This window comes from Centruroides sculpturatus, unplaced genomic scaffold, assembly GCF_000671375.1.
Source record: "Centruroides sculpturatus isolate CEXI.00-Female unplaced genomic scaffold, Cexi_2.0 scaffold352, whole genome shotgun sequence".
NCBI classification, from domain to species: domain Eukaryota; kingdom Metazoa; phylum Arthropoda; class Arachnida; order Scorpiones; family Buthidae; genus Centruroides; species Centruroides sculpturatus.
The window spans coordinates 460,720-483,659 of record NW_019384489.1 but is presented as its reverse complement, the minus strand read 5'-3'; the positions used below and the strand labels follow the sequence as shown (position 1 = coordinate 483,659).

General features: G+C 36.7%; 2 protein-coding genes and 1 long non-coding RNA gene across 4 annotated transcripts; 1 reads left to right on the top strand and 2 right to left on the bottom strand.

Annotated features, from left to right (window-relative positions):
* Positions 1–742: 742 nt before the first annotated feature.
* LOC111621708 (vascular endothelial growth factor receptor 1-like) lies at positions 743–7,262 on the bottom strand. The gene is made up of 12 exons (XM_023363933.1): positions 6,937–7,262; positions 6,758–6,873; positions 6,442–6,676; positions 3,772–4,041; positions 3,351–3,469; positions 2,933–3,125; positions 2,493–2,771; positions 2,249–2,422; positions 2,015–2,170; positions 1,659–1,946; positions 1,451–1,587; positions 743–1,082 (listed from the first exon to the last, which is right to left on the bottom strand). The coding sequence occupies exons 1-12, from the start codon at positions 7,001–7,003 to the stop codon at positions 1,002–1,004; spliced, it is 2,115 nt and encodes a 704-aa protein (XP_023219701.1). The 5' UTR covers positions 7,004–7,262; the 3' UTR covers positions 743–1,001.
* On the top strand, positions 6,405–10,549 carry LOC111621710. The gene is made up of 4 exons (XR_002756129.1): positions 6,405–6,542; positions 7,418–8,018; positions 9,449–9,520; positions 9,605–10,549. It is a non-coding gene; the product is annotated as an uncharacterized LOC111621710 (long non-coding RNA).
* Positions 8,900–22,217, bottom strand: LOC111621709 (vascular endothelial growth factor receptor 3-like). Of its 2 annotated transcripts, none has more exons than XM_023363935.1 (13): positions 22,003–22,217; positions 15,944–15,997; positions 15,419–15,528; positions 15,050–15,212; positions 14,254–14,517; positions 13,860–13,984; positions 13,141–13,324; positions 12,718–13,017; positions 12,276–12,407; positions 11,837–11,989; positions 10,674–10,967; positions 10,489–10,609; positions 8,900–9,086 (listed from the first exon to the last, which is right to left on the bottom strand). In XM_023363935.1, exons 1-13 carry the CDS (start codon positions 22,067–22,069, stop codon positions 9,074–9,076), a joined length of 1,980 nt encoding a protein of 659 aa, XP_023219703.1. In that variant the 5' UTR covers positions 22,070–22,217; the 3' UTR covers positions 8,900–9,073. The 2 variants fall into 2 exon arrangements, with proteins under 2 accessions (XP_023219703.1, XP_023219702.1); XM_023363934.1 differs by lacking the exon at positions 22,003–22,217 and adding an exon at positions 18,939–19,153.
* Positions 22,218–22,940: the final 723 nt, after the last annotated feature.

The window sequence follows — 22,940 nt, the reverse complement described above, 5'->3', positions numbered from 1 at the left end:
ATCCTTGATATATAGTTGAAGTTGTGGTCCGACTCCGTAAATAATGAGGAATCTGTTGATATACGTGATATTGTATTAACCAAAGATAAATGAATAAATGAAAAATCTCAAAAATAATAAACAATTCTTGAAATGCTTGAATTCTACCATATTGTATAGTATATTAGTAGTCTTAGAATTATTTATTCTGATTCGGTCTAGGATCCGGTTGTATGGAAAACTGGTCCTTATTTAGGTATTAGTCCTTATTAGGTATTAGTCAAAGAAATTTTTCCTTTTTTTTAGACTTTTTTTTGGGTAATTTGGATTGAGAAAAATGCTTTTGTAAAGCTCGGATAAAGCGCAATGTGTGCTCCAATACTCTGAATATAAAACCTAAATTTCTGTGACCTTCGCTAGTCAAAAAAATTAATAGTTTAATGATGATAGATTCTCGACTATCCGAGATTCCTGTGGATGAGTCATTAAATCAAGCATTGAACGCATGACTCATTCACTTTGTAAACCAGGAGGACAGGAGGAAACCATACTTTATATTTCATTAAAAATTTATCCGTTCCATACGAGATGATGGATTTTAAACGATAACAATTTTATTAATCATTTTAAATAAAATATCATAACAGATGGCTCCACAAGCAGTTTTAAACATTGTTGCCGGTAAAGATAAGCAACTCGTTGTTTGGATTGATTTCTTAAGGAAGCGTCGATAACGCGAAATAAAATAAAATTTAAAATAAAATACTTTTTTAAAAATATTTTTATTATTATTACAGAATTTTTACAAAATATATTATTTGCGGGAGGCGTTTCCCGGGTAACGGGAGGACACTCGAGCTTCTTTGGCCTTCCGAAATTCTTTTTTCGTCGCTCCATTTTCTGGAAAGACGAACGAAACAGTGAGAAAGAAACTTCTCGACAGGGATTAAAGTCTTCGGAGACTATCGAAGAAATTCCCGGATCTAGGGAGGAGGAAACGGAAATAGAGGGACGAACGAGGATCAGGAAACGTCTTCTTCCTCTTCGTATTCGATGACGTCGGAGATGCAGATCTCTTCTTGTTCTTCCTCCATTCCCTGTTCCTGGTAGAAAATATAATAAAAATGAGTACGCGATGACACGTTATAGTTTCGTGGGTTTCGGGCGAATTTGAATTAGGGGATTCCAATCTACAGTATTTTCTTTGGGGAATGTTGTGAAGGAAATATTTCCTCCGAAAGGTTAAGTGAGCTCTTAATATGATGAACGATTTAGCTCTGGTTGTTGAGAGGTATACAGAAGTATAATCCATCCCTCAATATCTTCTTACGAGACTTTATATATTTTCTGTGCTTGAAATTATGAAGAATAATTTGATTTTCTAGTCTGGTAGCCGATACCCAGCAACCCGCGTAGAAGAGGAGATAACGCGAAAATGAACGGTTAAAACAGGGAAGATGGCGGATCTTACCCGTTTCCGGCGGAAGTCACTTAACCAGAACAATAACACAGATAGAAAAGTGATCAGAAGCAGGGCGAATGCAGTCGTCGCGAGAATCTCTCCGGTGGTCTTTCCGGTTTTTCGAACGAAGTCGAAGGAGCCATTTCCTGAAAAACGTAGGAGAGAAACAGTAAACGATAATTAAGACAAGGGAAAAGAGTAAAGGAATTCGTCCAACCTTTCTGCACGTGCAAAACGATTCGGGCCTCCACCACCCCTTCGGAGTTTTCCGCCCGACAACTGAACGTGCCGGCATCATCTTCCAGGATCGGATCAATGGTCAGGATTCTGTAACCCTGTCGAAACGTCACACCCGGAGGGTCCTCCATCACTCGTTTCCCCTCTCTGTACCAGATAATGGAAGGAGGAGGTATTCCTTCCGCTCGGCAATGGAAGTCGTGACGACTTCCGGGTATCGCACGCACTTCGGTAACATCGGCGTGGACAAAATAAGGTTTCTGAAGGGCTTAAGTAAATTTATAAAAGAGATTAGTGTAGAAGCTTGAAGGCAACGAACAGAAAGAAGATACTCACGCGTGATCTTCAACGTCACGCTTTTGGTTGGATTCGGACGCCCGTCGTAAGTGGAACCCACGCAAGTGTAAACACCATCATCGACCGTTCTCACCGAACGGAATCTCAAGATTCGTCTGAGGATGTTAGGACTGCTTTCGTCCATCATCTCGATACCTGCCAGATAATGAAAGTTAGATTTCGCTTTAGATTTGAAGGATTTTCCGAATAAACAATAGTGTAGAAATCTCGAACCTGATTGTTCGTCTTCTGTGAAAAGCTCTTTGCCTTTTCCGTGCACTCCCGTTCGGGTCCACCAAATTTTCTGGAAACTGTAAACGCAAGCTTCGCAGGTGATTTCCACGGATTCTTCCTCGAAAGGATTGAGGTTGGATGAGTACACGTATAAAAGAGGCTCGGCTTTTCGATCTGAAAGTACTTGCAACATCAAACAATAGAAATTAAACGTTAAGTCGGTAATACGAACGAAACGCCTTACCTAGTTCTCGAGAGGGTAATTCCAGTTGTTGGGTGCGGTTTCCTATTTGAGTCTTGCAAGTGTACAAGTACGGATATTTTTGGGGTCGAGACCAGACGAAACCCAATTTGGGGTCGAACGAAACGTTTCCGTCCATAGCAACTAAATTGTCTGCTAGCCATAACGTCACGTTTAGATCCGAAAAGGTGGGAAGACACAAAACCACTTGTGCGATGCAGCGATATCGAGCGATATCATCAGCTGGAACTTCCGACAGGTGCATCAATGGCTCTTTGGGATCTGTAAAATTTTTATTTCGGACACGTTTACCGACTTTTAATTAAGAGTAAAGTCCAGTTCTTTCTTAGGCGACTGTGCATGGTATGAGAATCAGAGTTAACGCTCTCGAACTTAATTAATTAATGGGACTTGGCTTAATTCAAAATAAATGTTGTTCTCACCATTAACGAAGACGTAGACGTTTGATTCGTCCTCTTTGGACAGGCATTCGGGACTTTCGTAGCAACAGCGATAGAGTCCAGTGTAAGAAGTTTGAACGTTCTCTATCCGTAATTCGTTCACATATAGTTCGTCGCCATCTTCCATGTATCGGGAATGACGGACTGTCTCTTTCCCGAAACTACCGTTCGGATGCTGAATAATAACAACAACAGAAGTCCATGGTGAGCAAACTTTTTCTTGTAAACAATAAGTTATTATTATTACTTTAATTTCGATAGGGTCTTCCGATTTTATTAATAATTAACTTACAGTAGTTACAGCCGGTAGAAGAATACGGCTTAAAGACGTTTAGTTTCGACCCTGTAATTCATCTTTAACGTTCATTTTCCCGCAATCTGAATCACAGGAAGAACTTACCCGGGGGACTATCCAAAAGGGAGGGAAGCTTCCCGAACAATTTAGGACCAGAGTGGAACCAGCCACCACGTCCATCGTCGTTCCAGCGCTCGTCTTTGTCTTGTTCCATTTTTTCCTATCTGAAATATTCCGAATAAAGAATTTAGAAACGTACGTATCGTGTTTCTCGCTCGGGACTTGTGTTCTGACGTCATTTTACGCCGTGTTTCTCATACCGGCAGAGGGAACAGTGTCGTCGATGGAGTTTAATAAAGGGTGAAACATTAAGAACGGAACTTCGTATTCGACGAAAGAAAAGAAATTTCGAGTTTTGATCTTTCATTCGATGATCGGCTGACGTTCCGAGTTCTGATCCTTCTGCCGGCATCCAGAAAACACGAGAAATTCAAACAAAAATTTAAAAAATAAATAAATAAATTACCAGAAATTAAACGAAACGAGATTTGTTGAGTGGAATTTCCGTATTTAGCTCTGCAAGAGAAGATTCCATCGAAGTAACGAGTGGGCTTTCGGAAGACAAATCCTGCGATGATGCCAAAACTGACGACGTCTGGGTATGTCACCACGCGTTCTTCTCCCTTCCACAGCGTCATTTCGATGTTATAGTCGGTAGGGAGACAAAGGATGGTGGCATTTTCGTATAAAACCTTCGAAGCGGGGACGAACTCTGTGATTAGGATGTTTTTCGGATCTGCGAAAATACAACAAAAGAAATGTTCTCGATAATCCGAAAATTTGTAGCGCTGGTTAAAGAAGCTGCCCGTCATTCCTCGAAGTGACAAATCAAAATTAAACAATAAATTTACTCGAGAATTTTCATTTTACGTCAGAGAAAAACGTCTCCGAAAGCAGGAGTCGAGGAGGAGCTAATTGCAGCTTCCATTTTTTTGCTGGAGCCAAAACCCTGAGCAGTAATGCCAACCAGTGTCGGATTAAGCCTCTAGCGGGCCCTAGACGAATTTTAATTAAATTGGGTCCTATTTAAATAAGTAGTTTCTAAAGAAATATTAAATAACGTCACTTAAAATGTTTATTAATAATAGAGAATACAAACACTAATACAATACAATTGATTGTATAATAAGTTTCTGGTATAACAATATATATATATAGGCTTACATATAAAGCTATATAAGAAGCCGGGTCCCTACAAATTATGAGCCCTAGACATTTGTCTTATTTGTCTATTATTTAATCAGGCACTGATACTAACTTATGGATATCCCCCTAAATTTAAAGGGAAATCAATAGGATGGGGAAATTTAGAGGAAGAAACAGTTTAGAAGAAATATGTAAAGTCTGCCCCTATTGGTTACTGGAGTTTACAAAAGTTATTGCTCAATATTAATTTCGGACAGGGCATTTAAACAGGAATCTTGATTATATCTCCTACAATAAATTTTATAAACAATAGAAATAGATATTTTGATCAAATATAATATGTAATTTTATAATTATAATCAAATACAGTATATATCAAACTATAATTTTAAAAAATCTAGCAACGAGTTGCATAACTTTCCCAGCTTTTACGATATTTTATTTTAAAAATAACATTTGTATTATTAATCAAAATAAATTACTAAAATTGTATGTGGCACCATCTGTTATGAGATTTCGTTATAAAAACTTTATATATTTTTAATTATTATAAAATAACAAAATACCTAATTTTCAGGGTAGAGATGAGTATTATAAAACATTATAAATGCTAACAACAAGTAAAATCTTCATTAAATCTGACCCCTCGCGACATATATCACGTGACTATCCTCTATATCTGCATCCCTTGACTTTTCACAACCGGGTTTTTTCGGGTTTTCTTAACGTGTCTGACTCTTAAATATGGAGCGAGTTTCCCGTAGACAGCCTGCCGGCTCAATGGGAAGAAAAAGATTGGAAATCCTTGCTCTAAAATAACTGGAGAAAATAATTGTTTCTAGTTCTGTGCGTTCAAAACTGTCGATAAATCTATCGACGATTACGTCCGTACTGTATTTGTATACACAAGTATCCCTTGTATAACACGCGAGAGAATAATTTACCTCGTTGATCAAGGGATACCTGTACAGTATAAGTTTATAAAGTGTAGTATTACTAAGATATTACCATTACGTATTCTGTTTACACCAGTGTTTCCCAACGTGGGGCCCATGCCCCACAGGGAGGCAGCTGGATTTTTAAGGGGGCAGTTCGAAAATGGACTCGTCCAGAGTTTAAGTTAACCGTATAGCCGCTGTATATGTTAGGGGGCATAAGAATTTTAGAATGGCTTAGGTGGGGCATAGCACAAAAAAAGGTGGGAAACAATGGTTTACACCCTTTTGTTTCGCTTATTACGTTAATTTCATAGGCGTCTAGTGGGTAGCATTACATGTGTTACGAGGGATGGAAGGTTATAAAAATCGTGTTAAGTAATTTACGAAAATGCTCTAGTTAGTTACCTTTTTTTTTGTTCTCTTTGTCTATGAACACCGAGAAGATCTTTTTAATCATGTCCCATCATGTGCTCGATCGTGGCTGGATTAACCATTAGGCAAAATAAGCAGGGGCTTTTCTTTCTTTCTTTCTATCTTTCTTCTCTAATATGGAGTGCATCAAGGTAAAGGGCCTAACGAGAATTTTTCATTGCCAAATTTACCACGGACCATATGGTGCAAAACTATAACGGTAGAGATGAATTAGGGTCTATAAAAAGCGGCCATTTATTATTGTTTATATTTTGAATTACGTGTACAGTACATGGGGGCATCAAATCTATTAAGTGCTTAAGGCCTCTAAAGTCTTAATCCGGCCCTATGTTCGATCCGGTTATTTACGCAGTAATGCGCAACGCATTTTATACTGGTGTTATTTTTTTACTTGTTATTCTATTTTTAAATAACAATGCGTTATTATTTATCGAAATAACGTTTGAAAATTAACAGGTTGTTAATTAAATAACCCATCGCCATCACCAGTCGCCGGCGCCATCTGGTAGCGAAAGCGGGAACTAGCGACGCTCATTCGCGACGAATGCTTACGCGACTAATTCGAAGACGAGGGGCGGAACGTCGTGGATAGACTCGAAAGTCGGAGGTACTGTACTTACCGTTGACGAAGAAGTAAATAAAAATACCAAGAGAGTTACTGGAAGCGGACCGGCTTCTTTCCCTTCGATAGGAACATCGATAGAAACCCATCTGGTCGAAGGTGATGTTCTTTATCTTCAAGTAACTTCGGTGAAGATAGTTCGGTCGATCGGGACCGATCCGATCGATCCTGCGCTCGATCCGGACGTTGCCGAAAATTCGCGTGAATTCCGATTCGGTGATTTCGTCGGACTCCTGAAAGGGGTAACGTTCCGGTTTAGAAATTTAACACCGGAAGCGTGCAATCGGCCGGAAGAAGACGAAAATGTGTCTTACGTGGTTCCTGCGCAAAGTCCAAATCAATTCGGCCGATCCCGCGCAGGTCACGGTCTGCTCGGATCCCGAGGGGACGCTGACGAAGCCATTCCTGTCCAGTTGGGGTGGGTCGGAAGCTGCGAAAAGACGACATTAGAATGGTGCGAAAGAGCCGGGTGTAGACGCCCGGGCCCACTTACCCGCCGACGATGCCCAAACGGAGAAGAGCAAGGTCAGACGTGCCACCAGCATCGTCTTTTCTCTCATCGTCGCCGTCTTCCCCGACGTAATATTCACCGAAGGAAATCGAGGCTACTTTTTCCCTCCTGTTTCCGTTTCCGCTTCGGAAACGCGCGCCCCGACAAGCGTCGTCGCGTCGAGTTAAATAATTGGGCGGCGGCGGACGGGTCGGCGGTCGAGTCCACTCGACGAGGAAGGAAAAGGGGGAAGGAACCAATAAAAAACGGCCATCCCGAACGCCTCCTCGCTCCCTCTCTTCCGGTGTCCTCGGCCTTCCGGCAGTCGGGGTCGGTCGCGACGGAAACGCGATTTTCGCGGCGACGACGACGACGGCGACGAATCGTGATAGAGGCGCACCCTAGGGAAAAGAACACGGGTATTATTTTTCAATAAAACTATGTATTTTTAAGTATTTAAAAACTGTTTTCCATATTTTTGCAGAGCGCCTCTGCAATGGAAGACTTGTTCCTGGCGATCGGGCAAGAAAAACGAAGACATTTTAGCCTCTTCTACGTATTTTTTTAAAAGAAATTATAGGGGTAGTAATGACTAAAGATTCCCTAGTTTACTCCGGGCCCGGGAAAAAGTCCCCAGCTTTTCCCCTGTGTGCGAAATTCCAATCTTTCATACAGTTCCGAAGAAATTAGGCAAGTTACTCGCTACTGAGCCATTCAATGCCTCTACGATCTCTTAATGAATACGTAATAAGCATTCTTATATTATTCCCTTTAATCAAAAATTAGTAGAAAGCTTTCTTGTGTCATCTTTTGGATAATATTGTGCTACATTTTGATTAATTAATAACACAGATAGTCCGGCATCTCCTTTAATCCGAACGTAATTACGAGAGGGAACTTGCTATAACCGAGAGACCCCCCCAGACTTTTATTTGGGTGCCACAGATTGTGTTGTGTTTATGGCGCGTTTATTTAAACTGCATTCGGTAGTGTCATATGAAAAACGACAGAAAGATTCAGGCATAGTTGATGCCTTAGTAGTGTGTTGTCGAAGCAAATTTAATAAAATATGATAAATTTCCAAGGTAAACAGTTCTAGTATGTCACACTTTGATACTGTTTGATATTGTCAAGTTTACTTCCTTCGTTTAGGAGGAAATTGAACTTGGCATTGAACTATAAACTAGATTAAACTTTCTATTTTCTTATTGATAATAATAAGTGATGTATTTAGTATATTAAAAACCTCAGGATCCGTTAAAAATTGCCGTATATTTTAGTGTCCGGCGAGTTTTTAAATGATTTTTATTTTGTAAAAGAATTCACGATTAGCCAAATACTTGGCGAAATCAAAGGTTGACTTAATAGAATTTGACACTAGAAGTATTAATAATTAGTTTAAAGGAAACTAGAAGAAAGCATCGGGACTACTGGAGTGGCACTTAAAATCGCAACTAGGCAGGCGTTATTATCAATTACGCGCTCCCCAAGCAGGATATTTGTTAATTTTCCCAACACGACTCGTTTGATTCATTCTGTTTCCGTTATTCTTTCCTTTAAAATTCTCAAATCCTGTTTTTATTACGCAGGGAAGAAATGCCGGCTATTTTCCCTGCTTATTCAGTTATAATTTGTTTCGTTAACAGAAACAAGGACGATTACTGCGAAAGCCGGATAAGTTCTTATCGAACGAAATGTTTACTCGACCTTCGACAACTAATTACCATTTTTTCGAGGTTATATTAGATGTCGAAAGCGTAGCATCTAACGAGCAGCAAGTATAAGTGGTATAAGGCCCCTCTCGGAGGAGAGAAATCCCCATCCTAGTGTTATAGGGGGTGCCTACAGATCTAGGCCTCCGTGTTACAAGACCTCTGTCATGAGATCTTTTATCACAGGAAGGCCCTGCCTGCCTCGGAAAAAAGATCAAAAGATCAAAGGAGCGTAAAAAGGTCTTTTAAAATAATTAGATTTCTGAACGATTCGTTAGTTTTATTTCAAAAAATTTATTTTAAAATAACACGATTAATTACAACAATGACTTAGAGGATTTCACTTGGATATTATTCTTGGTATTTCTTAAGGTAACGAAGACGAGAGATGATTTCTTGCTGAGTATTTGTCTGTGTTACGATTCCGGTCATCTAAAATACCTGAAAAATATTAAATATTTTAATTGCTTTTATTAATACCCACAAATAGAAGAAAAGTTGATTTCACACTGTGCTTTAATCTACTTATTTGAGCCGTATTTATGCTTAAACAAGTAGATCAGAGCTTAAAGTTTTATAAAATACATGTATATTAGTTTTAGGTAATACAATTATTAGAAAGTAAAATGACAAATAATAATATACAAGCTATTATAGAGAGCTTGTGTAGACTGTATTGAATGATAAACTTTCATTCAACACCCCCTTTTCAGCATAGAATATTTAGGGAAAAGTATTTAGTGTATTAAAGTAAGCCTCCCCTACCTTTGGTACTCGGCCTTAAATTCCTTTTACTTTTCTAGTTGATACAAAACTAAAATCAAGATGGGCCTCGGAGGAACGTAATCCGCTAGTGTTATGTGTCGTAAAATGAGGTAAGTAAAATATTTGTTTCTTTAATAATAAATTAAAATGCAATCTCAAGAAGTTTTGTTAGTAAAAATAACCTTAATTTACAGAGGTAGAAACCACTACGGGTCCTTAAATTTTCACTGGAATCAAGAAAATATCCATAGCTCCCTCTCTCTCTCGATGGCCCTGATTATAGATAAGCTTCACTTAATTTGTAAGACAAAATTACTTTAGGTACAAAGAAATTTTTACAGCAATCGGGCGTCCAAATGGGCTGTATATTTGGAAGAAACAGTTATATAGTATATAGTTTTTCTTCTAAGCTACATATTCCGCATCACATCATAGGCTGTATATATGTTGATGTTATGTTAATAGAAGACAGCATGGAAGGAGTGATTCAAATGTATTTTTGAACCATATCGCTATATTACTTTCTCACTGGAGGAGATATCATATTATTATTCAAAATTTTATGAGTAAATAGTATTATTCAGCAATTTTTTTTCTTTCGAATATCCTAACAACAGTCAGAAAGTTGTTTTTCTCCACTCATTTCTTTACAGGATATTAGAATTACGTAAGAACTTTCCTTTTCAGTTACCGGCTGGCGTCATTCACATTGCGCAAAGTGTATTGCGAAAATAGAGAATGATCACGAGTGAACTTTGTTTCTGGCAGAAGCTCAAGAGTAAAAGTCAGTAGTGTGGCCAAAATGGCTATATTCCTGACAGCAGAAACTTCTATTAAAACTGCCATACAATATTTCCAGAATAGTTTTTTTATAGAACTCTTTATTAAAGACGTTTAAATTCGATATTACTATATGGTGGACAATAAAGTTTATCCTATGCTAAAGTAGTTTTACTTGTTAATTTTTTCGGTAAAAATCATGCATGGGGGATTAGGTAAAATTGTTTACTACGTGTCAAACTAATTCTCCACGAGATAAAGAAGAAAGTTAATTCAATAAATACGAAATGTTCCTCACCTTCTTCTCGATCTGTTTCTTATGATCAGGAATAATAAAATAAGTATGCCAACAACGAGCACCACGCAGATAATGGTCAAGGGAAGCGTTATCGATTTCTTCGAAACTTCGGTCGTCCTTCCTGATTGAAAATGGTTATTTCAGAAAAAATTCCAAATTAGTGGAAGGAGAAGAGACAGAAATACCTTCGACTCGATTTACGTTCACAGTCAATTGGGCAGAAACCGCTCCTTCCTTATTTTCCGCTCGACACTGGTACGTACCGGAATGACTTCTACCGATTCGGGCCACTGTCAGTTTGGCGTCGTCTAAATCCACCGCTAGATCCGTTTCGTTTAGAGTTTCGTTGTTCCTATACCAAGTAATGGTCGGTTGTGGTTCCCCCCTTGCTACACACGCCAATTCCAGTCTGTTTCCGACGTCCAACGTCACTTCCGATCCGTTCATGTTGGTTTCGATGAAAGAAGGTTTTTCTACGGCTGAAATCGTAAAAGAAAATCTTACTTTAGATTTACGTATTAAATATTCCGGAAAAAATTAGTGAGGTCTGCCTAAGCGACTAGGCACATCTACATAGCGACTAAGCGATTGGGCAACAAAGTTATCCATTTCCTATGGTTTATAGCCATAAAAGTTGGATATTCTCACTTTTTCCTTTATGTTGTGCGTTACTTCGGTGTACCCCTGCACCTGCGACACACCGGCAATGTAGGATTTCCAGGTATGACCCACATTTAAATTTCGAAATTCTTACTTTAGTAACAGCGAGGTTGAGGCCGAAGTTTTAAACGCCAAAACGTGTACGTCGGACGTTCAGCGCCGCTTTCCTGTAAGCCTGGAAATTTGACAATGGTGTTTGGATAGTCAATGGAATCATGCTCGGCATTCCAAACACCATTGTCAAACTTCTAGGCTTACAGGAAAGCGGCGTGAACGTCCGACGTACACGTTTTGGCGTTTAAAAACTTCGGCCTCAACCTCGCTTTTATCTCTCAAACGTGAACGTCGAACGTCAAGCGGCGCTTGACTTTCGGCTTTCACGTTTGAGAGATGAAAACTTCGGCCGCAACCTCTCTAACGAGTTTATGAAAGATTGAATAGGGCAATTGCCCTGTTTGCCCGTGGAATAATGCACCACTGCAACTAACTTATCGCAATGTCTTGTAATCTTTTCGATCCACGTCTTTGTAGCACTTCAATTTGATCGCGATAACTGATTTTAAGAAATTCGAATAATTTCTTTATTAGATTCCGGTATGGCTCTCCACCTCGACCACACGCGCTCAAGTGAGAGAACCACATCGATTATTTGCTTGATTATCTGAATTTAATTATTTTAATCCTTCACCTTTAACTTTCAACGTGGTCTTTTCTCTTTCCTCTAAATTGTCTTGAGTAATACCCACGCACTCGTAAGTTCCCGCATCTTCTTTACGGATCGACTGAAACTTCAAAACTTTCTTCAGTTCGAATTGGGTGTTCTCGTCGGACGATTTCGCTTCTAAAATAAATAATTCGAACATATATATATATATATAACTTTTCGCTTCGACCTTAAATTAAATAAAAACCTTTCAAGTAACCTTACAATGCGCGATAACACATACGTTACGGTTTATTATAAAGCCCATTTTTGGTCCGGCTAGACACACAATTTGTGTCTGGGCCTGACAAATCCAGGACAGACCACCCCAAAAATATTTAAGGTTATTCACCCGAAAAAAATTTCTAAAGCGAATCTATCCGCGAATATCGCTAAAAAATAGAAATAAAAATGGACACTATACCTGGATTTTTTCTGTTCTTCTTCCATCGAACGCTGCGGAAAGCGAATTTACAGGCTCGACATCCGATTTCCACTTGGTCGTTCTCGTAAGGCTCCGAGTTCGAAGTCCAAACTTGTAAGGAATATCTCGGATCTATACGATGATATAAATTCGATTAATCGCTTCGACGACGATTTATCGAATCGATAAACTTTTAATGCGAATTCTCTTTAAAACCGGCACTACGGATCGACGTAACCGCAAATAAAAACTATCGACGTTACTTATAATCATCCTTAATTGGCTATTATTTATGATCGTAATACCGTAACAGGCCGTTTCTTTTTCTAATTACAGAGGTTGAGGCCGAAGTTTTCATCTCTCAAACGTCGAGCGGCGCTCGACGTTCACGTTTGAGAGATGAAAACTTCGCCACAACCTCTCTATCTTCTGGAATACGCACCTAAAGGCGTGATGGACTTTTCTTCTTCTTGGGACACATTTCCGTATACGTATCGACAGACGAACGTTCCCGATTGGTAGACCTTTCGAACCTTTCTATCGTCGAGGGGAACGAAACCCAACGTTTCCACGTAAGAAAAGTCGTTTTGGCAGTCAAATGCGGCTTCTGACGAATTGTGACGAAACTGTAAGCGCACCGTGACGTCGGGGGAGGACGGAAGACACTGAATGACGTAAGAGGCACATCGCCACTCTTCCACTATGACGGTTTCCACTTCCGGAATAATGAGATTCTCGCGATCTACCGATAACATATTCGACAGTCAGACGTAATACTTAATATAAGAAATAAATTGTTTAAAGCTTTTAATAAATATTATAAGGAAGACCAGGTTTAGATACGTAACAAAAGAACGTCACTTACCGTTGACACGAAGAAAGACGTACGAAGCGGTGCTGTTCACGTGGCAGTCATCGTTATAGTCTCTATAACAGCACATGTAAGGTCCCGAATCCGATACTTGAGCATTTTCGATTCTAATCGAGATTTCTCGGCCATCTTTGGCATCTTCTCGAAATTTCTTTCCACCGGATTTCTCCAAAAGTAACTAAAACGTAAGAAATTAACATTAATTGCCACCCAGAAGCAACAAACAGATTTCAATTCCGCTCTCTCCATTACTTCTGTTACCTTCATAATTATGGAAGTAACAGTGAAAACTTCATTTTTAAATTACACGTAAATGATTATTATTTATTTCCTTCATGAATAATTTCCTGTGAAACAACTGTACAATTTAATAAAATCTTTAGTACTTTTAGTATTGTAGGACTTCCTCTTGCTTGCATTCCTCAGGCGATACGATCGGGCGTGAAGGCACAAAGGCACCTTACGATATCCTTCCACAATTACCCATAGAACTGTCTCATCGGATCCCTCATGCATATGCACAAAATCATTGCATCTATTCCGTTTAATATTCCTCAACCGAACAACAAAATATATACAAATCTTGCTCAAATAATCAATCAACGTTTCAAGCCATTACAAAATTTAGTACGTTTGCCCTCAACTTCAATGGGTTTTGCAACACAGAAAAGTTAATGGCTTGAATATTCTTAATAAACCATAATTTTACGTACCGCATTTCGAGGAAGGTTCCAATACACGTTCTTCTCCCCATTGCATTTTATTTCGATACTCGAACCTTTACGAATGTCTACAGTACTATTTAAATTTATCGAAGGCGGCCGGATATCCTCTTGTACTGAGAAATAATTAATTAAAAATAAACGGTAATCGATCAACATCCGTTTAAAAATAAAAACTTACAATTAAAAGCATAATCTAGAACATAGAGGACCAGAACAGAATACGTGAATGATGATCAAACAGCCCATGAAATATTGCCCATCAGGTTGATGGGCAGTATGTCATGGGCTGTTTGATCACCCCATAACAATGGAAAAAAGACATAGAAGTGACTAATTAGCAAAAAAAAAAGCGCAAAAATTTTTAAGTTGATAACTTACTTACCATAGTAAAGCTTTAACGTTAAACTTTGCTCCGTTTTATATCGAACTTTACATTGGAAGAATTCAGAAAAGAACGAAGTGGCATTTGTTAAGATAAATCCTTTGGTAGGATCAAAATCTAGATTTCTACTGAGTTTCACGTATTCGCCATGTCGCCAAAGAGTCACTTCTCTACTGGAAATTGTCGGTCTACAAGGAATAAACGATTTTCTTTGACCATAGATGATAATTAAGTCGCTGGTGGGAAGAAGGCGGTGTTCCTCATCTAATAAACATTATAAAAGTGCATTATATTATGACAAAAGAACTTGAATATTAACGTAATTTGAGTAAAAATCCGTGAAAACCGATTCATAATCCACTATATTCTGTTCCGCTCGCTTCGGATGATGTTCCATTCCGTTGTGACGTTTCGCTATGCACCGCATGTTTGCTGCTCGATTTGACAAAAAGTTCGTGATCGAATTGGAACGTCTTCTATTGGTAAATGAAGGTTTAATAACAATTATTAAACCCTTAGTTTGATTGGATAGTTATTCACCACGAACTGTAACGGAGCGGTGTTCAATGATCTTCAAGGCACCATAGCGAAAACAGAATGTAACTATATCGATCTGTGGATTACGAACAGGCTTTAATTTAACAACGGATGAGCATGGAAGACAAAATTAAGACGACAGTTCAAACAATCACCAATTTCATTTGTCAAAGTCAAATGATGCCACTGCTTGGCGTTCAATGTCGCCTTAATTTTGCCGCTCCAGTGCATCGGTCTTAATTAACTCTGAAGAACATACCGTTAACAAAAATGTAGCGACTATCGCAAAATCCGAAATAACGGGATGCGAAACAACATTGATAAATTCCCGTATCGTTGTAGTTGGCATTTTTTATTTCAAGATCACTTTGGTAACTGTCGTTCCTTTTGAAATCTCGAATATTCGCTCTCTCGTTATAAATCTATAAAATAAATCCCATATTTGTTACTAGATATTAAAAAAAATGGATAAAAACTTACATTATTTCGTAATTTTATAATTATATTGTACTCAATTCCTTACAAATGCCAACGAAATGATTTTGAATTTTATTAAGTCTGGTTACAATTACCAAATTAATAGAATTTTAAAACTTCTGTAACAAAATATAGAAAGATGGATACTTGCAGAATGATCTGGAAAAATCCAATATAACTTTCCGTTTCCCCTACAGCTTAAAGAGATATTGGAGCCGGAAATAATATCCATTTGAGATTTTACATCCAAAATATCGGGATCTAAAACGATAAAATAATAATGTTACACAAAAAATATACTGTATTTAACATATTGTAATAGTGGTTACAGAACACTAGAATGGATGAAACGAGCGGTTATGAAGTCAGCCTATCGCTCTTGGAAATCCGGAGTCGAATTCAGGATCCACAGAACAATTCCAGAAAGATTTCACGAAAGGAATGACCAGACATATCCTGAATACGTCTGGACATAATCCCCGTTGTGGGTGTCCTTACTGTGAGCATAGCCGAACCCACCGATTGGTATTAAAAAATATGCTCTCTTAGTGCCCACAGGGCAGAAAGAGCCAAAAGGATTTTATCATCATCATCAATAAATACAATAAAAAATATAATTTTACTTTAATAATGTAATAAACTGAATACAATGATAAAAGAATACTGAAATACTTACGTTTTTTCTCAATTTCTGTCCCGAGGACTTCATCGAAGCCGCGTGACGATAATTCTGTAAAATATTTCGATAATTACTTTTAATAAGAACGGCTGAATTGTAAATTATCCGAAACATTACGAAGAAAAAGACAAAGAAAGATGCGCCGTACCCATCTGTTATTAAAGTTCGAACGGATTTCTCTGCATGATTTGTTTGAAAGAAAATCAAATAAAATAATCGAAAAATTTGACTGTTAATTCGTTGAGATAATGCACGCTTTTACTTCAATTTTATACTCGTTCATTGTAAAGGAAGGAATGACATCACACTGACATAAAGAGAAATACACGATTGACGACGGTCTTTGCAGATAACGTTATTACGGTGTATATATAATAACCTTTCTAGTAAATGTTTTATTTTTAATCTTACACTTTTATAAATCCTGCATGTAAACCTGGGAAGAGGAACAGAGAAAGATGCAAAGAAAACTGGCAAATTCTCTACACTATTTATTGATGAGCGAATACGATACCGAGCAAGGCCGATACAGCAATTAAAATGATTTGTTGGATCATAAAACATGCTATTTACACAAAATAATTCATTAAGTATGTGGTTTGTAAACTGCACACTTAATTAATCAATGCAATGAGGCTAAAACAATATAGTGATGCAAAGTGTACTGTACGTTCTTGAAATGCAAAGTGACAGAAAACATTTCGTACACAGTGTTTGTAAATACAGTGTAAATAATACAAGATCTGCCGAAAGCGATGGATAATTTCCTCGGGAAATGAAATAATCAAGCAAGCAATATCAAATTAAATTAAAAATTCCGATACTCATAAGTTTTGCTACGTCCAAATCCGACTGCAATAATTCGTATTATTTTTCGAATCTGTTCTTGCATTGACTCGTCGTTGTAAATAAAATTCATACAAACGTTTGTCTTTTTTTCTTTTTGTATAAGAAAGATATTATTTCTATTATTATTACTGATATTAATACACAAATACGGAGGCATCGCGGTGTCAGATACGTGCGAGAGCACATGTCTGTTGAATTAAAAACAGCAACGCTCATAACTTCTAAGTGTCAAAATCCTCCCAAAGTACGTACGGGGCGGATCAAGGTTTTTCGGGGCCTAGGGCTTATCGAAGTCCAATGGGGCCCCATTTTTATCATTTTTACCAAACCTAACCTATTAACTATTTTTTTTTACTATACTATGTGTTCATTGTTAATATAAAAAAAAGTATTAAAAATTTATGATAATTCAATTTTTGTGAGCCCTTGACACTTGGAGCCCCAAGGAAGGCTTAAGCCCTATTAGTCCCTATGTAGATCCGCCCCTGGCTGGCAGGAAAAAAAAAACGTTGAGCGCCAAATCAGAAACGTTTGTTAACGAGTGGACGTTGAGATGCATCAGCACAAGTAAAGAGGGAATTGAAACATGGCTTAAGAATAGGAGTACTTCAACTATCCGCAGATGCTTAAAACGTAACAATTTGAAAGCTCAAGAAGACCAAACTTACCAAATTACATAAACAGAAACGTATTAATTTTGCCAAACTATATAAAGACTGAATCTTTGATTGGAAGAGGATCGTATGGTCAGATAAATCCAAACTTAAGAGTTGGTTCAGATGGGCGAAAATAGATATGGACTACATCGATGAAGTCTATAACTGAACGACATTGAAATTTGGTGAAGTCTTATGGTCTGGAGCCGTATTACCTATTTTGGGCCTGGAACGTTATGTTCTTTACCTAATAGAACGGATAACGTTAATGTCTGACTTGCAGTTCGGCCTGAAAGCGGAACAAAATAACATTGCACTATTGCAGGATTATTATTAATTCTATGTCTGATCGCATTAGCAAGTTTTTTAAAAGTCAAATGAGGTTATACTAATTACTGAAGTGTACTCTTTCCTCAAATATGATATAGATTTTTGTCTGCATTAAATTCATCCCAATGTATATGTTTAAATTGCTTTAGTCATATTTGTTAGACCCTACCAAACTTAGTTCCTAGCTAAATCAATACTTATATAAGCTATGTTTTAAACATAATATAATAGTACAGATCAACGTATACTGATATAATTTACAATTTTTTTTTCTTTTTCAATTAAATTGTGCCAAATTACAAATTTTCTAGACAATCAAAGACAACGAATTGTTCGAGGACTATAAGAGAACAGGATGAGAGAGGCCTCTAACAATTCAATATCCAATAACATGCGTGTTTAGTTACAGAATTATTCGAATTACCGGATACGTGTACGCTTGTCAAAGAACGAGAGACCTGGATCAGTTACACTTCAATTAAAAGACTTAATATATATATGTTAAGTTTACTGTACTATAATAATCTACTAGTATATGTTTAGAATGATAGTATATTTTTTACATCTCAGGCCACGGATCCTGGGAGACATAAAAAGAAATAAATAAATAACTAAATAAACTCCTCTAAAAGACCACCCGTACGTCACTTTCGCTCGAAATCATTGGTGGTTGGAAAGTAGGGATTTTATTGAAACAGTTATTTTGATAAAGTAGTCAAAATTAAACAAACTGACAAAAACCTTGTATTAAAAGAAGCTGTGTAGCTTTTCCCCGAGTCCCCTTAAATACGCCCCTATCTTTTATCCTCTCTTCTAAAGTGACGTTCTCAGTTTACATCTTTTTTCTTCTCTCCCTTCCCATACTTAAAAACTACATAAATCTACTTTCTACACTTTATTATTAAAATCTTATTATACAGTTTTCGCCTGAAGCTTCTTTCCCTTCCTCTAATCAACTCAGAAGTAACCGGTATCGACTAAACAAGCAAACAAAGCAAAACTGTCAATTGATTATTAGTTATTATCACAAAGTTTCGGTCTAATACGTAATATAAAACGATAAGACAACTCGTAATATCGCTAACGTCTATTGAATGGCTGCGAAATTCATTAGAAGTAACTTTTAAACGAGTGCATACACACCACGTGATACTTACCGTGTATAAAAACGAGTATAAAAAATAATCCGACGGCATGTTTACGATAATCGTACATTTTAAACATCGAATCGTACGCTTAATTCAAAATAACGAAGCGAAATTACGAGGCATTTCCAATTCGGAATCCACACCGACATTATAGTTCAGAACGGGCAAATACATCCCACATAAACTTCCTATTTGGAAGGAAATAAATGGTTGGGTGTCACCCCTCGATAGACGCGACATCTGGTGACTATTATTACAAGCTTCAGCTAAGTACAATACATTTTAATAATTATAATTATTGGTTGATATTTAGATACAGTTATCCTAATAAAAGAATATTAGTAGATATTCAGACTTGGTATTACCCATAAACTATGCTTATAATGCTTCTAATTTATTATTCCATGAAGGGGTATGGCCTCTTATGTGTTATACAGTAGTTTTAGAATCTCAACTTGTATCGATTGAGGCTTACTTATTTAATTCTTAATATATAACATTTCACAGAAACAAGTTTTAGAGGGGTTAAGAAGATAAACAAAATGCAAAGTGATACGAAGTTGTGTAAATCGTCAAACGACGTTTAATCTTGTGTAATCTTTGGCACCATAGATAACCTAATGATTTAATTTCAATAATATTTACGAGAAATATTTTAATTTTTATAAATATTTCCGTAGAACGTTGTCCGTTTTGGACTTTCACTGTTTACGGTTAAGTTCATCTAGCAGAGAGGGAGGAGATGGCAAATTTTCTCCAGTCATGGAGAAAAGAGCCTCGTGTGATTTTAAACCCTATAAAATTAACGTTATTTTTATTAATAGAAAATAAAAAAAATCTTTAATACTGCTTTTTATTAATTATATTCTACGTATTTCATTGATTCAAAAAAAAAGGGCTAAATGGAACTGTAAAGAGACAAAAGGGGCCCGCTCTTCTGCCAGTTAGCGATAGCCTAGTTGACAGTATCCCAAAAATATAAACTCCGTATATTGATTAAATTATAGCCCAACTTCCTCTCGTATTTATAATAAATTAATCTGGGTAATTCCCACAATCTTATAAATTTAGGCTAATAACATCCATTTTTAAGAAGGATTTAATTAAGAAATTAGCTTAGCTTATAAACTATTGAACCACGCGCTGTAGAACGATTATTGTATAAAGTTAAAACAACTGAACACAGTTTTAGGTTCGCGCCTGATCGATGGGCTAGCAGCATTGAGTTTTTCAGATTTGCTTCAGCTGTTTTACACTAATATAAATGCCAATTTCGCATAGAAAATCCAACGGGAGGCACTCTATTTCGCAGATTTCTCTCGTGTTATGTTTCCTTATCCCATAAAACCAAAATAAACTACTCTAAATTCAGGTCTTCTATACTACTTTACCTTAAAACCCAATAACTAACTCGTAATATCATGGGGTTCGTATTCCAACGAATAAAATCTTTTTTCTCTTTTATATATAGAAAGGAGTAAATGAATTAAATTTAATTTTAAATAATTAATTATGAACATTTGATATACAATAGTACTTCAACTATCCGCAGATGCTTAAAACGTAACAATTTGAAAGCTCAAGAAGACCAAACTTACCAAATTACATAAACAGAAACGTATTAATTTTGCCAAACTATATAAAGACTGAATCTTTGATTGGAAGAGGATCGTATGGTCAGATAAATCCAAACTTAAGAGTTGGTTCAGATGGGCGAAAATAGATATGGACTACATCGATGAAGTCTATAACTGAACGACATTGAAATTTGGTGATGTCTTATGGTCTGGAGCCGTATTACCTATTTTGGGCCTGGAACGTTATGTTCTTTACCTAATAGAACGGATAACGTTAATGTCTGACTTGCAGTTCGGCCTGAAAGCGGAACAAAATAACATTGCACTATTGCAGGATTATTATTAATTCTATGTCTGATCGCATTAGCAAGTTTTTTAAAAGTCAAATGAGGTTATACTAATTACTGAAGTGTACTCTTTCCTCAAATATGATATAGATTTTTGTCTGCATTAAATTCATCCCAATGTATATGTTTAAATTGCTTTAGTCATATTTGTTAGACCCTACCAAACTTAGTTCCTAGCTAAATCAATACTTATATAAGCTATGTTTTAAACATAATATAATAGTACAGATCAACGTATACTGATATAATTTACAATTTTTTTTTCTTTTTCAATTAAATTGTGCCAAATTACAAATTTTCTAGACAATCAAAGACAACGAATTGTTCGAGGACTATAAGAGAACAGGATGAGAGAGGCCTCTAACAATTCAATATCCAATAACATGCGTGTTTAGTTACAGAATTATTCGAATTACCGGATACGTGTACGCTTGTCAAAGAACGAGAGACCTGGATCAGTTACACTTCAATTAAAAGACTTAATATATATATGTTAAGTTTACTGTACTATAATAATCTACTAGTATATGTTTAGAATGATAGTATATTTTTTACATCTCAGGCCACGGATCCTGGGAGACATAAAAAGAAATAAATAAATAACTAAATAAACTCCTCTAAAAGACCACCCGTACGTCACTTTCGCTCGAAATCATTGGTGGTTGGAAAGTAGGGATTTTATTGAAACAGTTATTTTGATAAAGTAGTCAAAATTAAACAAACTGACAAAAACCTTGTATTAAAAGAAGCTGTGTAGCTTTTCCCCGAGTCCCCTTAAATACGCCCCTATCTTTTATCCTCTCTTCTAAAGTGACGTTCTCAGTTTACATCTTTTTTCTTCTCTCCCTTCCCATACTTAAAAACTACATAAATCTACTTTCTACACTTTATTATTAAAATCTTATTATACAGTTTTCGCCTGAAGCTTCTTTCCCTTCCTCTAATCAACTCAGAAGTAACCGGTATCGACTAAACAAGCAAACAAAGCAAAACTGTCAATTGATTATTAGTTATTATCACAAAGTTTCGGTCTAATACGTAATATAAAACGATAAGACAACTCGTAATATCGCTAACGTCTATTGAATGGCTGCGAAATTCATTAGAAGTAACTTTTAAACGAGTGCATACACACCACGTGATACTTACCGTGTATAAAAACGAGTATAAAAAATAATCCGACGGCATGTTTACGATAATCGTACATTTTAAACATCGAATCGTACGCTTAATTCAAAATAACGAAGCGAAATTACGAGGCATTTCCAATTCGGAATCCACACCGACATTATAGTTCAGAACGGGCAAATACATCCCACATAAACTTCCTATTTGGAAGGAAATAAATGGTTGGGTGTCACCCCTCGATAGACGCGACATCTGGTGACTATTATTACAAGCTTCAGCTAAGTACAATACATTTTAATAATTATAATTATTGGTTGATATTTAGATACAGTTATCCTAATAAAAGAATATTAGTAGATATTCAGACTTGGTATTACCCATAAACTATGCTTATAATGCTTCTAATTTATTATTCCATGAAGGGGTATGGCCTCTTATGTGTTATACAGTAGTTTTAGAATCTCAACTTGTATCGATTGAGGCTTACTTATTTAATTCTTAATATATAACATTTCACAGAAACAAGTTTTAGAGGGGTTAAGAAGATAAACAAAATGCAAAGTGATACGAAGTTGTGTAAATCGTCAAACGACGTTTAATCTTGTGTAATCTTTGGCACCATAGATAACCTAATGATTTAATTTCAATAATATTTACGAGAAATATTTTAATTTTTATAAATATTTCCGTAGAACGTTGTCCGTTTTGGACTTTCACTGTTTACGGTTAAGTTCATCTAGCAGAGAGGGAGGAGATGGCAAATTTTCTCCAGTCATGGAGAAAAGAGCCTCGTGTGATTTTAAACCCTATAAAATTAACGTTATTTTTATTAATAGAAAATAAAAAAAATCTTTAATACTGCTTTTTATTAATTATATTCTACGTATTTCATTGATTCAAAAAAAAAGGGCTAAATGGAACTGTAAAGAGACAAAAGGGGCCCGCTCTTCTGCCAGTTA

Excerpts from the sequence above, each read along its gene's own strand:
- LOC111621708 (XM_023363933.1), bottom strand. The coding sequence starts at position 7,003 with ATGAGAGAAAAGACGATGCTGGTGGCACGTCTGACCTTGCTCTTCTCC. Across the intron at positions 6,874-6,936 it reads CGTTTGGGCATCGTCGGCGG|CTTCCGACCCACCCCAACTG; the intron begins GTAAGTGGGCCC and ends GTCTTTTCGCAG. Across the intron at positions 1,588-1,658 it reads CGTTTTGCACGTGCAGAAAG|GAAATGGCTCCTTCGACTTC; the intron begins GTTGGACGAATT and ends TACGTTTTTCAG.
- LOC111621709 (XM_023363935.1), bottom strand. The coding sequence starts at position 22,069 with ATGTTTAAAATGTACGATTATCGTAAACATGCCGTCGGATTATTTTTT. Across the intron at positions 15,529-15,943 it reads GACAGAAATTGAGAAAAAAC|ATCCCGATATTTTGGATGTA; the intron begins GTAAGTATTTCA and ends TTATCGTTTTAG. Across the intron at positions 13,985-14,253 it reads AACGTTAAAGCTTTACTATG|TACAAGAGGATATCCGGCCG; the intron begins GTAAGTAAGTTA and ends ATTATTTCTCAG.